Below are 15,585 nucleotides of genomic sequence, written 5' to 3'. Positions count from 1 at the left end.
CATCGGTTGATAATAAACATGGTACCTTTAATAACTATGAAGTTTGCTCAGATTTCCACTGAAAACATCCTTCATTCTTGAAAAGATCCTACAGATCTATTAATTTCAATTTTTATTTCATTAAATTTATTAAATACATTTGATCTGAACCAATAGTCGTCACATAAAAAGCTAACATTTATTAAAAGTTGCATGTGAGTTGAGAAACAATCACAATGCTTCGATCAAACAGTGAGTGATATTTACTGTAAGGGCATTCCGATTTACACAAACAAACCATTGTCAGCAGCCAGGTCATTTCAATTTCCTTTTAAGAAAAAAAAAGGTGTATATTCACAATAATGGCTTTCATTATAATACTTCTTGTGAGTAAAAAACATATAAGCTGCTTTCATCTTTTTTTTTCAACTTAGTAATAAAACTTGATCAATACTAGTTCAATAGGCTTATGTATGCGAATAGTTGAACAACTTGTTTTCTAAAAGATAATGTTATCTAAAAAGATTTTAGTATCACCAAGTATGTTAGTTTTTGTCATAACGCTTCATTACATAAAACAGAATTATTCCAAAAAGAGTACCTTTTTAGATAACAATTATACAAAATTCCAATCCAGGTATTTATAATTAGTTTATTTACAACCGCTGGGTCGATGCCACTGCTGGTGGAATTTTTATTCCACGAGGTTATCACTAGCCCAGTAATCAACACTTACGTGTTGACTTCAATTATCATTCATATGGTCATAATAATAAATTACTGTTTTGAAATACTTAGGCTTTTCTACCTTAAGAATAGATTTGGGCTTTTTAACTTATTTAATTCGAGCATCACTGATGAGTCTTTTGTAGAGTAGAAGAAATGCGCGTCTGGCGTAAAAAAAAAAGTATTGATCAAGTTTTATTACTAAGTTGAAAAAAAAGATGAAAGCAGCTAATATGTTTTTTACTCACAAGAAGTATTATAATGAAAGCCTTTATAGACACTTTTTTTTGTCTTAAAAGGAAATTAAAATGACCTGGCTGCTGACAATGGTTTGTTTTTGTAAATCGGAATGCCCTTACGTTCACAGCGATGTGAAATCGTCTAATCGGCGAGCTATTTATGTTTATAGAGATATCGAATTGCCAACGGGAAAATTCTTTTGATATCCAACAAGAACTGTTTTCATGCGACCGGTTATTAAACAGGTTTACCCTCAGGGTCATATTATTATGGCATTCTTATTATGCAATTCTTGTATTTAAGGGAGTCTAATGACAACATGTCACCTTAGTAAGTATCCGTGGTATTAAAATTTGAATGCCAATGATATTAGATAAGAATTTATAATAGTTTATAGAAAATGTCAATCACCAAAATTATTCTACTATTAGCTGCCAAACAAAACCGCCACCACTTCTAGATGCGCCAGTGTGTTTCTATGGTAAGATCAGTTCTCAAATATTCTAAACTTACTGTGGATTCATTTATTCTCATGGGTGAAGGAAACTTGCATATTTGTGGAATTTAATTTCGTTGTTTTGCCGAAGTCTTTATACAAGCCTTAAGACCATTTGTTATTCGTTAAACATTTAATCTCATGGTTCACCTATATCGACGAAATTCACGAAAATTGGTATCGCTGTTCAACTTTGTACTTGTTTTGACTTTCGAACTGTTTGTATCTGGGCGTCACTAGTAAGTCTTGTGTGGACGAAACACACTTTTGGCGTATTAAATTCTAAACCTGGTGCCTTTTGTTAACTATTATTCGTGTGTTTCTTTGTCCAATATGTTCTCATGTTTATTTGCATTGTAGTCCTGTAATGTTATGTTGTAATTTTAATGTTATATTTGACATTGCCATTAAAGTAGGAGGTTTGCAATGCCACAAAACCAGGTTCAACCCACCATTTTTTTCTTTAAAAAATGTCCTGTACCAAGTCAGGAATATGGCCGTTGTTATATTATAGTTTTTTTCGTGTGTGTTTCATTTTAGCGTTGTGTTTCTGTTGTGTCGTTTGTTTCCTCTTATATTTGAGTGTGAATTTACATAACTATTAGAGATGTCACGGTACTTTTCTATCCCAAGTTCATGAATTTAGTTTTGATGCTATATTTGCTATTCTCATCATATTTCTTCGTCTAATGCTGGTTTTGTTTCTGTGTGTGTTACATTTTAATGTTGGTCGTTGTTTGCCTCTTATATTTAATGCGTTTCCTTCAGTTTTAGTTTGTAACCCGGATTTGCTTTTTTCTATCGATTTGTGTGTTTCGAACAGCGGTAAACTACTGATGCCTTTATCCAAAGAATAATAACGAATCCACAGTAATTAATTTCATTTGACTTATGTAAAGTAAGCATATCTATCTGACAGGGATCATGTGACATTCACATCATCATTTTTGTCCCCTTTGCATGCGCAATGCGTTGCAGTGGATATAGAAATACCGGGCGTCCGTCCTGTCATGAAGGTTACACTTTGTAAAAACAGCTGTTTCTCAAAACACGCCTCTTTTGGGGAGATCTTGATTATTCATAAATGTACATGTGCATATTTTTTACATTGAAATCTGTGGTAACCTTTCATTCGAGGTAGGGGTAGTTAAGAAATTTAATGTTAATTTAAATTCTGAGAATTTAAGGGCATAAATGTTAAAAATATGCCGCACAGCCCTATATTTTGACCTCTGAAATAAATGTGATGCATATGAACTTTCAATTCTAGGATAAGATTTTTTTCAAAACTGCATAGTAAAAGTGGTTCAGTTTAAGCCGTAAAAGGAGTTCCCATGGGAATTGCATTGTCAATATTAACAGAAATGCAACCTGTAAGCGCTTTTAGGTGTACAACTCTTACCAAGTGTTTTTTATATGATATCAAAGGCTTATATTAACAACCTCTTGGACAAGTTCGAGACTTATTGGCGATCAACTATTTTTAAAAGAGTTATGCCGCTTGGAATGATGCTATAGTTTAGAATTATTGGTTCGTTTATTTTACCCCCGCTTTGTAAAAAAAAGGGCGGTATACTGTTTTACTTTTGTTTGTCCTTCCTTCCTTCCTTCCATCCATCCATCCATCCATCCGGCCATCTTTCCGTCAGTCCATCCGTCCCATGAATGTTTTTCGTCACATTTTTCTCAGGAACTACACTACAAGAAGACTTGTGCCTCACAACCATGTTTCCCCGGTGTAATGTGTAAAGACCTAAACAGTCCTTATCAAGGCTTTGTTTGTGGTGCTTGTCCTAAATATTATTATGGGAATGGTGAAAAGTGTTATAGAAATGGTAGGTTTTAGAGTTTCTCCCCTTTTATGCTATAGAAATGACAGACATTTTTAAAACTAATAAATCAAATGTCTGTAAAGTTTTTCTCATTCCACAAAAATATGACATCTGGTATTATTTTTTATGATAATTGAATTTGATATTTTATTTAGATGAGAAAGCTTGTCAAGAAACAATGTGCTCAGACCTTGTTACTTGTGAGGAGAGTTTGGAATATCTTGGATATCACTGTGGTGACTGTCCACATGGTTACATAGGCAATGGTACAATGTGTCAAGGTGAGTATGAGTGACCTGAATTTTTGGATTTTCAGGTTTTTTCACGTTGAGAATTATAATCATCAGGGAGTCACAATGTGAACCTTTTGCAGAAAATCAGATTATCTATTGACATTTTTTAAGAATGACTAAAGTAGGCTGTGAGGACTGATAATTATACCCCCGCTTTAAAAAAGGGGGGTATACTGTTTTACCTCTGTCTGTCCGTCAATCCGTCAGTCCTTCAGTCCGTCCGTCAGTCAGTCCGTCCCATGAAACTTTCGTCACATTTTTCTCAGGAACTACAATACAAAGATTTCTGAAATTTGGTTTCAGGGTTTATCTAAGTCAGCTATACCGTGTGATGCGTTTTCAGATTCATCACTCGCCAACTTCCTGTTTACCGATCACTTGTATGATTTTACACATGATAACCAAGTTGAAAATTTTCGTCCTATTTTCTCAGGAACTGCAATACAAGGATTTTTGAAATTTGGTTTTAGGGTTTATATAAAACAGCTTTACCGTGTGATCCGTTTTCAGATTCATGACTTGACAACTTCCTGTTTACCGAACACTTGTATGATTTTGCCCAAGATAGCCAATTTAAAAAAAAACGTCACAATTTTCTCAGGAATTATAATCATGACAATACAAGGATTTCTGAAATTAGGTTTCAAAGTTAATATAAGTCATGTGTTTTCAGAGTCATCACTGGATAACTTCCTGTTTACCGAACACTTGCATATTTTTACACTATTAATATTATCCACTTGCGGCGGGGGTATCATAATTCAGCAGTAGCTCGCAGTTTCACTTGTTAATTTTAAAAAGTTAAATAATAATGGTTTATTCTAAGCAGACGCTTTTAGTTAATTTGACTTTTTAAGTTTTAATGTAATGGTTCCTCATATAAGTTACATTGATGATTTAGACAAGTTAAAAAGTTAAATAATAATGGTTTATTCTAAGCAGACGCTTTTAGCTAATTTGACTTTTTAAGTTTTAATGTAATGGTTCCTCATATAAGTTACATTGATGATATAGACAAGTTAAAAAGTTAAATAATAATGGTTTAATCTAAGCAGACGCTTTTAGCTAATTTGACTTTTTAAGTTTTAATGTAATGGTTCCTCATATAAGTTACATTGATGATTTAGACAAGTTAAAAAGTTAAATAATAATGGTTTATTCTAAGCAGACGCTTTTAGCTAATTTGACTTTTTAAGTTTTAATGTAATGGTTCCTCATATAAGTTACATTGATGATATAGACAAGTTAAAAAGTTAAATAATAATGGTTTATTCTAAGCAGACGCTTTTAGCTAATTTGACTTTTTAAGTTTTAATGTAATGGTTCCTCATATAAGTTACATTGATGATATAGACAAGTTAAAAAGTTAAATAATAATGGTTTATTCTAAGCAGACGCTTTTAGCTAATTTGACTTTTTAAGTTTTAATGTAATGGTTCCTCATATAAGTTACATTGATGATATAGACAAGTTAAAAAGTTAAATAATAATGGTTTATTCTAAGCAGACGCTTTTAGCTAATTTGACTTTTTAAGTTTTAATGTAATGGTTCCTCATATAAGTTACATTGATGATATAGACAAGTTAAAAAGTTAAATAATAATGGTTTATTCTAAGCAGACGCTTTTAGCTAATTTGACTTTTTAAGTTTTAATGTAATGGTTCCTCATATAAGTTACATTGATGATTTAGACAAGTTAAAAAGTTAAATAATAATGGTTTATTCTAAGCAGACGCTTTTAGCTAATTTGACTTTTTAAGTTTTAATGTAATGGTTCCTCATATAAGTTACATTGATGATTTAGACAAGTTAAAAAGTTAAATAATAATGGTTTATTCTAAGCAGACGCTTTTAGCTAATTTGACTTTTTAAGTTTTAATGTAATGGTTCCTCATATAAGTTACATTGATGATTTAGACAAGTTAAAAAGTTAAATAATAATGGTTTATTCTAAGCAGACGCTTTTAGCTAATTTGACTTTTTAAGTTTTAATGTAATGGTTCCTCATATAAGTTACATTGATGATTTAGACAATTGCTAAAGATGTACCTACCAATAATTGATTGATTACACTATAAAGTTCAGCTGTGCTGAAATAACTTTTTTTAACTTCAAATTTCAAAATTTATTTTTTCTTTGTATCAAAGAGCATTGTATCAGAAACTGCATACTAAGTTATTGTTTACCAATGCTCTGACCTTGATTACTTTAGCGTGTAGATTTTATTTCTTTAGTTCTAGGTCAAAATTACATTTACAAAATCAACTTGTATTATTTCTTTCATTGCAGCTCCCCATGTACAAGAAATAAAAGAATGGGAGCAAGACCAAACTACCTTTGTCGAAACCAGAGCCACACATCACATACTTAGATCTTTACTCTTAAAGAACTGTATTTTTGTGACAGGAAGCTCAGGCTGTGGTAAATCTTCAAACATACATCACGCTGCATTACACTTACGTGACAGTTTTGAATATGAGATAATACCTGTTTTAACTGGACCAACAGACATTATAAAGTATTATAATGAAAACAAAAAACAAGTCTTTGTTGTAGATGACATATGTGGAAAGGAAACCATAAACACACACACATTACAGATGTGGAGAGATTATTCAGAAAAAATGAACAAATTATTTCAAATTGTAGAAAGAAATGTTACAACTACAAATGATGACAGTGTTTCAAGCTTAAGAATATCAAGTCCAAAATTACTGATTTCTTGTCAACTGCGCATATATAAAGAAGCACACTTTCAACGTTTTACATTATTCACAAAAAAAGAATGCAATTTATTATCACCAGAGTTGTGTCTCCAGGAAGCTGAAAGAATGCTCATGCTGCAGAAGTACCTTCCAGATGACATAATTGACAATATAAAACAAGTCACAAAGAACGTTGATTACTTTCCCTTGCTTTGTAAATTGTCAAAAGACAAAACATCTGAGGAGGTCCTGACATTGTTTACAGCTCCTTTACTTAGTATTAAAAATAACATAAACAACATTATAATTGAAAGCAAAGATCATTTCTGTGCTCTTGTTCTTTGTGTCTTATTTGATGGGCAATTCGATACAAATTGGCTGAAATTAGAATCAATATCAGATAGAAAGAAGGACAAAATTGAAAACGTTCTTAAAGAATTTGACATAGACTTACGCAAAAAGATGCATAGAATTTCTTTAAAATCTGGTTTTTCGACATTAAATGGCACCTTTTTAAAACTGAGAGGCACAGAGTATAGCATGATACATAACAAAATATATAAAATGACAGCTGTTATCTGTGGAAAACACCTTACAGAATGTTTTATAAAATATGCTCCCCCTGAATTTATTCGGAATAATTTCATTTTCGAATCCTTAACGGTAGATTATGAAAATGATGATTTGATTATACTATATAAAGACCTAGAAGAAAAATATTTTCAACGACTTTTATATGACTTAAAAGAGAATGTCATAACAAGTACATTTCATAATTACCAGTTAATTTATCAAACATTTAGATATAAGTTGATAACATTTTTAAGAAGCAGTGATGATGCAAAAACAGTCTTAGAGAAGCTTGATACAATAGGTTGTAAAATACCAAATGTTGTTTTTGAATTAAATGAGCGGTTTGAGAAACAAAACTTGACAACACCTTTAATAGAATCAGCCTCATATGGTTACTTTGATATTGTTAACTTTCTGATTGTAAATACCATATGTAACGTGAATATGACAGATGGACTAGGCAACTCCCCTTTATATAAGGCGTCGAAAAGGGGACATTTCGTTGTAGTAAAAATTTTATTAGACAATAGTGCGGACGTCACTCAGTGTAACAATGATGGTGAGTCTCCCTTGTATGTTGCCTGTAAAGGAGGACATACAGATATAGCTCAGTTGTTAATTCAGAATAAAGCGGATGTCACTCAGTGTAACAATAATGGCGAGTCTCCATTGTATGTTGCCTGTAAAGGAGGACATACAGATATAGCTCAGTTGTTAATTCAGAATAAAGCGGATGTCACTCAGTGTAACAATAATGGTAAGTCTCCATTGAATGTGGCTTGTAAAGAAGGACATAGAAATTTAGTGTACGAGTTACTTAAGAATAAAGCAGATGTCACTCAGTGTAACAATAATGGCGAGTCTCCCTTGTATGTTGCCTGTAAAGGAGGACATACAGATATAGCTCAGTTGTTCATTCAGAATAAAGCGGATGTCACTCAGTGTAACAATAATGGCGAGTCTCCATTGTATGTTGCCTGTAAAGGAGGACATACAGATATAGCTCAGTTGTTAATTCAGAATAAAGCGGATGTCACTCAGTGTAACAATAATGGCGAGTCTCCATTGTATGTTGCCTGTAAAGAAGGACATAGAAATTCAGTGTACGAGTTACTTAAGAACAAAGCGGATGTCACTCAGTGTAACAATGATGGCGAGTCTCCATTGTATGTTGCCTGTAAAGGAGGACATACAGATATAGCTAAGTTGTTAATTCAGAATAAAGCGGATGTCACTCAGTGTAACAATAATGGCGAGTCTCCATTGTATGTTGCCTGTAAAGGAGGACATAGAGATATAGCTAAGTTGTTAATTCAGAATAAAGCGGATGTCACTCAGTGTAACAATAATGGCGAGTCTCCATTGTATGTTGCCTGTAAAGGAGGACATAGAGATATAGCTAAGTTGTTAATTCAGAACAAAGCGGATGTCACTCAGTGTAACAATAATGACGAGTCTCCATTGTATGTTGCCTGTAAAGGAGGACATAGAAATTCAGTGTACGAGTTACTTCAGAATAAAGTGGATGTCACTCAGTGTAACAATAATGGCGAGTCTCCATTGTATGTTGCCTGTAAAGGAGGACATACAGATTCAGTGTGGGAGTTACTTCAGAAAAAAGCGGATGTCAATCAGTGTAACAATAATGGCGAGTCTCCATTGTATGTTGCCTGTAAAGGAGGACATACAGATTCAGTGTGGGAGTTACTTCAGAAAAAAGCGGATGTCAATCAGTGTAACAATAATGGCGAGTCTCCATTGTATGTTGCCTGTAAAGGAGGATATAGAGATATGGTGTGGGAGTTACTTCAGAAAAAAGCGGATGTCACTCAGTGTAACAATAATGGCGAGTCTCCATTGTATGTTGCCTGTAAAGGAGGACATACAGATTCAGTGTACGAGTTACTTAAGAATAAAGCGGATGTCACTCAGTGTAACAATAATGGCGAGTCTCCCTTGCATGTTGCCTGTAAAGGAGGACATAAAGATATAGTAGAACTGGTACTTCAGAATAAAGCGGATGTCTCTCACTGTAACAGTTTCGGTGAGTCTCCATTGTATGTAGCCTGTAAAAATGGACAAACAGATATAGCGCAACTGTTACTTCAGTATAATGCTGATGTCTCACAGCACGAACAACTAGATGGACAGTCTCCTTTGCATGCTGCTTGTGACATTGGTTCTTTAGAACCAGATTCGTATAAGATAAGATATTTTCGAAAAATTGAAACTGTTAAACTATTACTTGAATGGAATGCCAACGCTAAGTTTTGTAATAAGAGAGGTCAGACACCGCTTGATATTGCCCGAATATCACAGTCCATGGAAATTGTAAATATTCTTGAGGATAATCTATTAAAAGCATCATAATTAAAGTAAACATTTTATAAGTTTGCTTTGAACTAGGGAATCACAGTTACAATTCTATATTGTATCTGAATAACAATTAGTTTCATAACGTGTGAGAATGAAATATCGCTTGGTATCAATTCTAGTTACTAGATTTTAAAGAATAAAAAAACAAGCCTTGTGCGAGTTAATTACCACTATTTAAATTGAATAAAAAAGTTAATATCAAGCGATATCCCATTCTCACAAATTGTTCAACTTTCTCTTATATGGATATTATTCTCATTGTGTAAAATTGAAAACTTAGAGAATCTGTTATCTAGTCGTTCGCACTTGTATACATCAGTATGATGTCATATGTATGCTCCGGCTTCAAATGTTGACATCGAACATTTCAGAAGCGTTCTGTACACTTGAGAATATAATATAATGTTTCAAAAAGGAGATTTTCATATGAAAAACATGAATGTTTTGTTTATAATTGATTAATCACATTTTGTCGTTTTCATTGGCAAAGTGTACATCGTCTTAACCTTTGAAATTCATCAATGACCTATCGAATAGCTAATGCAGATGTCGTTATATCTTCTCATGCTGCTGATCCAAGCAGTCAAATTAAGTTCATTTTCGTATCTAACTACAAGCAGTGTGATACAAGAAATATATCTTCATATGAAAAGAAGATAACAGGCCATTTTGTCCATAGGAATATAGGTTATTGAGAGGCATGTCAATGAATTGTACGTTTAGCAGAGAGTCGAATATATATGTGGAATTTATATAATTTATTAATATATATTGAGTTAATATATGGAGTTTATGTTATTGATTAGTATTCCCATGGAATGGATGAATTTATTGGTATTTTTAAATTGATAAAGTGTATGTATTTTGGTTAGTGTAGGTAATTGGTTAATTTATAAATCAACCGAATTTGATTGTAAAATATATCCATGAGGTGCTTGTAATTGGTCATTATATGTCATGAATTATGAATTTTGGATGGTATGTGTATAGTGTATGTCATTGGTCAGTGTATGTGTGGAGTGTACTAGTATATAATTTGTCGATATGTTCACATACATCTGTTTGTTTTTAATTCTGTTTGTATACTAACAATTTTCACTTTTTTGTCTGCTCAGATAGACTCTCTTACTATTTGTTGTAATTTGTTGTTTGATATAAGTTTGTTGTGGTGTCCATGTTGTTTGGTTTGTTTTAATACATTTTCCATGTGTTTCAATATACACTCGGTTTTCTTTTCTAGTAGACTAGTTTACTGTTTATTATTACAAATACTGAAAATGTGAGGAAAAATTTAAACATTCCACCTCTACAAATTTTGATAATTAAATGGTATGTTTTAATGAAATTAAAAGATAAGTCAGTAATTAGCCATGTTGCTAGATCAGATTGGTTTTCGATTTTCATTGATTAATTTTCACAAGATTTTTGTCTGGAAGTACTGTTACATAATATTTACAAAGGTTTATGTTTTATTGTGCACTTCTCTGTTTTCAAACATAAGAAATTTGTGTAGGGCACATTTTTTGTATATACTTTCATTGTATATATTCATGAAGTAGTTTATTGAATATATTGTTAAAAACTTTTTGTACAGATTTAAGATGAAAAAATAATCCAATATGTTTACCAATATTAATTGATGCTTTTTAAATAAGGTTCGTCGATGTGTCCAAGATGTTCGCTAAGTTAATTAGACTTTGTGTTTGAATGTATCAACAATGTAAGATCATGAAGATAGTGACGACAAGAAGAATGAAAATGACTTTCGGAAAAAAGTTGTTGAACTGTTTAAAGTGTAGAACTGTCATAGTATGATGCTTTAGGATTTGTGCCATCATTCATTATAATGAAGGCTGCATATTTACATTTGTATATAAAATAAAAACAGAAAAATAGTTACCTACTCGTTACATATGCATCTTGATTTTAGAAACACATTTGACATAATTTGTATAACAACAGTCACACCTTAGGGTAACAATTGTATTATTGATATTAAGTAATAATATATTCTCCCTATGATTGATAATTAATTTTTTTATCTAATTATATGAGATCATAATAATTGTTTGTAAATATACTGCTTATATTATTTCATGTCAATAATTGCTACTTTTACATTGATTTACTAGACTTATACACTTTTGTGAAGATGGCCTCTCTAACTAATCTGATAGATGTCAAGGAATTGATCAGTTGTATAAATACATTTACTGTAGTCAATATGTTCATGAAAAGTGTTAATTTTAACAGTTTTCTGAAAAATAATTGTATCCCTGTTTAGATTTTGTTTTGGGCTTTTTTTGCAATTTTTGGTAAATATGTTCAGTGATACAAAATACCACACCATCAAGCTTAAATAATATAAAAAAAACTCTTAAATCAGTTCTCCAGACATTTGTAAATTTTACGCATTATGTTTTCTGGTCTGTGCATCTGTTCATTTGTCCGTCCGTTCGTCCGTCTGACCCGCTTCAGCTTAAAATTTTGGGTATTTGTAGTTTTTGATCAAGTTGAAATCAAAACAACTTGAAACGTATGGTTCCTATGATATTCAAATGCCAAATTAGAATTTTAATCTTGATTTCACAGTCCATTGAACATAGCAAATGATGGCACGAGTGGGGCATCTGTGTGCTATGGACACATTCTTGTTTTTCTACTTATTTGTTATTAGACAATAGGAAGGGCATATCAACCAGTTTAATGGAATAGACAACTGTTGTTTTTACCAGAATAATAATCGTCTCAATATATGTTTAGCAACCAGATTTTAAAAAAATGGTGTTGATGTTCTAGCATAAAATCCTGTTATTAACTTTGTTTTGTTTTACATGGTCTATTAGTGAGCCGCAATACAAGACTTCATGAGTTGATTCAATTAACTCACTATGAGATGAAATTTGTTAATATGTCTTTAATGGTATTATAAGATTGTTTTGACATTGTATTGTGTTTTTTTTTCTAGATGTTCCAAAATTAATCACAAGATCAATAGCTGTACATTTTAATACAATTGTTGAATATAATTACATAACCACAATTTGTTTTTTTTGTTTTTAAATATGTTGAATTTAGTAGCCTTCTATTCATACTAAAACTAGCATAGATGGTGAAGGGAATTCTTTAATAAATAAATACTATAATTATAGAACTTGATTTTTTTGTTGTTATATTCGAACATATTAGTAAATTATTGAACGATGTAGATATGAAAAACATATGAGACGGCAACAAAAAAACAATCCCCGTACTCTTTGTTCAGTGTTTGACATTCAGATGCGAATTACCAAGGACTGTCAAATCACTCGTCTTGTGCAAAATACTCTAATCTACAAATTATATGAATACGAATATGGTGAATAAAACTGAAGGATGAAGATACAAAGAGGATGAACAATAATCAGCAATCAAAGTAAAACTACCAAAGCCTAGGCAAAAACAAAAAAAAAGAAAATCTACCTCACCATAAACAGTGAGCTACGGAAGTACACTGCTTTTAAATTCATAACGTGTATGAAATATTATTCATCAATATTTTTTATTAAAGAAAAACGAAAACAAACATTTGGAAGCCTGAAATAATCTTTTGTACAAGAGATCTGACATCGAAAATATATTTTCATTGCAAAAACAATAACAAAATAACACTTGTTAAGGTGGTACCTAACACCAGTACTTTCACTAAAATCAATTTGGCTCGATTAATTTTCATAAAATTTTGACAAAGTATTTACTTTGACACTTTGACAAAATTATAAAAATTTCAAAAAATTTGAACCAACCATTTTATCAGAAAAAATACACTGGTTATTTAGGGGTACATGACAACTCGTACTTTCGGCAAGTCGTACTTAACCAACTCGTACCCTATTTTTACCAACTCGTAACCATGTTTTATTTGATATTATTTATTTAGTTTATATGCATAGTTATTGTATTTAGCAGTTTGACAAACACTACTTTTGATCATTGCGAAGCTTAATATTCTCTCAACATCACAACATAATTAAAACGTTCAGCTGATTTTACACAAAGTTATCTCCCTGTAGTGTTATGTACCACCTTAAACAGCTGAAACAAAGTTCCTGTATTGGCATAGGCAATTTAGAATAAGGATACGCAATACTTTTTAAAAGATTATATGTTGCTAATTTATAACAACTATTAGCCACTTGAAAAACACTGGTGGAATACAGCTAAGGAGAAGTAAGATCTTCCAATCTATTCCGCATACTATTAATCGTATCTTGCCAAAAAGTCTATATGGTTCATTGTCGCATCTTAGCGTCGTCTTGGATTTTAAAAAGCAATTTCTATGAAACTAACAGGTCAAATATGATCATTGCCGTTTTTGCATTAAATTGAACAATTTGGTAAGGTGCAGAGCATAACTGACAAACGGCATATATGATGCACAGGCCAAGTTCTATCTATTATGGCATTTTAAGTTTGAACTCAATTGGATGTTATTGCTTATGCGATATATGATTTAGCAAAATCACGGTTTTTATTTATCATACAGGTATTTGAAATAGATATAAGAAGACGTGTTACGAGTGCCAATGAGACAACTCTTCATCAAAATCACATTTCTAAGTAAACCATTATAGGTCAAAGTACGGCCTTCAACACGGAGCATTGGCTCACAGCAAACAGCAACAAAAAGGGTCCCAAAATTACTAGACTAACTGTTAAACCATTCAAACTGGAAAACCAACGGTATAATCAATATGAAAACGAGAAACTAGTTTTGAACCACATCAACAAAAGACAACCACAGAACATCAGGTTCCTGACTTAGAACAGGTGCAAACAAATGAAGCGGGTGTAAACGGTTTTTTATATAGATAAATAAAATCTTTAACAAAACAAGTGACCTGAACAAAATTTCTACAATCACTAGAAGCCCGATTTCAGTCTGAAACGGCCATTTTGGTCTGATCACATCTTGATTGACTGGATTTACCGCTAGAGAAATTCGTCCAGATATTTCAGATCGTTTAGTCGCCGTTCAGACCGATAGCCTCACCAGGTAAATCAGTTCGTTAAGGCGTATCAAGACGGAAAAGACTGAATCATCTAGCGGGTTGTTTAGACCCGTTAAGACCGTGTCAGACCAAAACAGACCATGGATACAAAGTTACGTCAAGATGTTGTCAGACCGTGTCCAGTCGTGTTCAGATTTTAATCATTTGGACACAAAACGAGTGAAACTTTCCCATTGTTTATCAGGGGTTGCTCCCCTTTTAAAAATAAAATAAAAGTTAGAAAGAAGACGGTTTATGTTAACTGAAAGTCTACCACGTCCCTTTAATCATGTTAATTAAATAAAAAAAATATTCAATTTGAATTCTTACTACATCCTATTTAACATGTTTTGTATATATTTTAAAAAATAGCTCAAAGTCATACTGCTGAACAAACCGCCGCGAAATGACTAAAAAAAATTCAACAGATTGCCGAAATAACATTTATTTATTCAATGTAAGCACCTGAACCTTTATATTAAAGGTTTACAAGTGATTACAATACATGTTTTTGCAATTACAGACTGTCGTGGGTGGTGAAAAATTTGTCATGTTGACGCAATAAATCATTTTTACACCCGTATTAAATAATTACGGATGTCGGCCGTGAACACACAGGCACTTGTCTCAGAAAATAAATTTCCTATAAACATGTACCTTATTATAATAAGGTATATAGGAATTTTTTTTTTCTGAGACAAGTGCCAAAAAATTTCCTATATACCTTATTATAATAAGGTATAGACTATAGGAATTTTTTTTTCTGAGACAAGTGCCTGTGCGTGAACACTTGAAAACGCGTGATCTTAATAATTATGTTTAATTAAATTTAAGATGTAACATTTTTTAATATTGTAAATGAATGCATTCATTTAACTTTTAATGTTGGCTATATAAATTGCATTTGAGTGAGGCAGGGAAAAATATATATATATAACTAGAATCTATGTCTTTTCTCGTTTTCCGTTTACTGTCATGCCATTGTCCGTTCATTTTTGCCAGACTCATGCGTTTGACTTTCCATCTTTATTTTTCACTTAGTCTATAATTCGAGAGCCTTTTATAAAAAAAATATTACACACCAGAAGACTTTGTTAAAAGATAAAGTTTGAATATTATAGCAGAAAAAGGCCAGTGTACCTGAAGTACATTTGAAGACCAGGTTATATATATTACATGAATACAGCATAATAAAGCTGGTTTAATTTGAATTACTATCCATTAGGGATATTTTCTGACGATAATTAATCAAATCTGACAAGTTTGATTAAAAACGGAAAATAAGCCCGTAAACGATTTAACGTTACCGTACCCTCTTTACTTGTCGCCAAACT

The 15,585-nt window shown here is 32.0% G+C and overlaps 1 protein-coding gene across 1 annotated transcript; it reads left to right on the top strand.

Moving 5' to 3' along the window:
* Nucleotides 1-3,678: 3,678 nt before the first annotated feature.
* LOC134695361 (ankyrin-1-like) lies at nt 3,679-9,215 on the top strand. The gene is made up of 2 exons (XM_063556589.1): nt 3,679-3,694; nt 5,857-9,215. Exons 1-2 carry the CDS (start codon nt 3,679-3,681, stop codon nt 9,213-9,215), a joined length of 3,375 nt encoding a protein of 1,124 aa, XP_063412659.1.
* The last annotated feature ends 6,370 nt before the right edge of the window (nt 9,216-15,585 follow it).

Source organism: Mytilus trossulus, chromosome 13, assembly GCF_036588685.1.
Source record: "Mytilus trossulus isolate FHL-02 chromosome 13, PNRI_Mtr1.1.1.hap1, whole genome shotgun sequence".
NCBI lineage: Eukaryota > Metazoa > Mollusca > Bivalvia > Mytilida > Mytilidae > Mytilus > Mytilus trossulus.
Note: the sequence above shows the minus strand (reverse complement) of the source record. Positions and strands in the feature narration are given on the sequence as shown.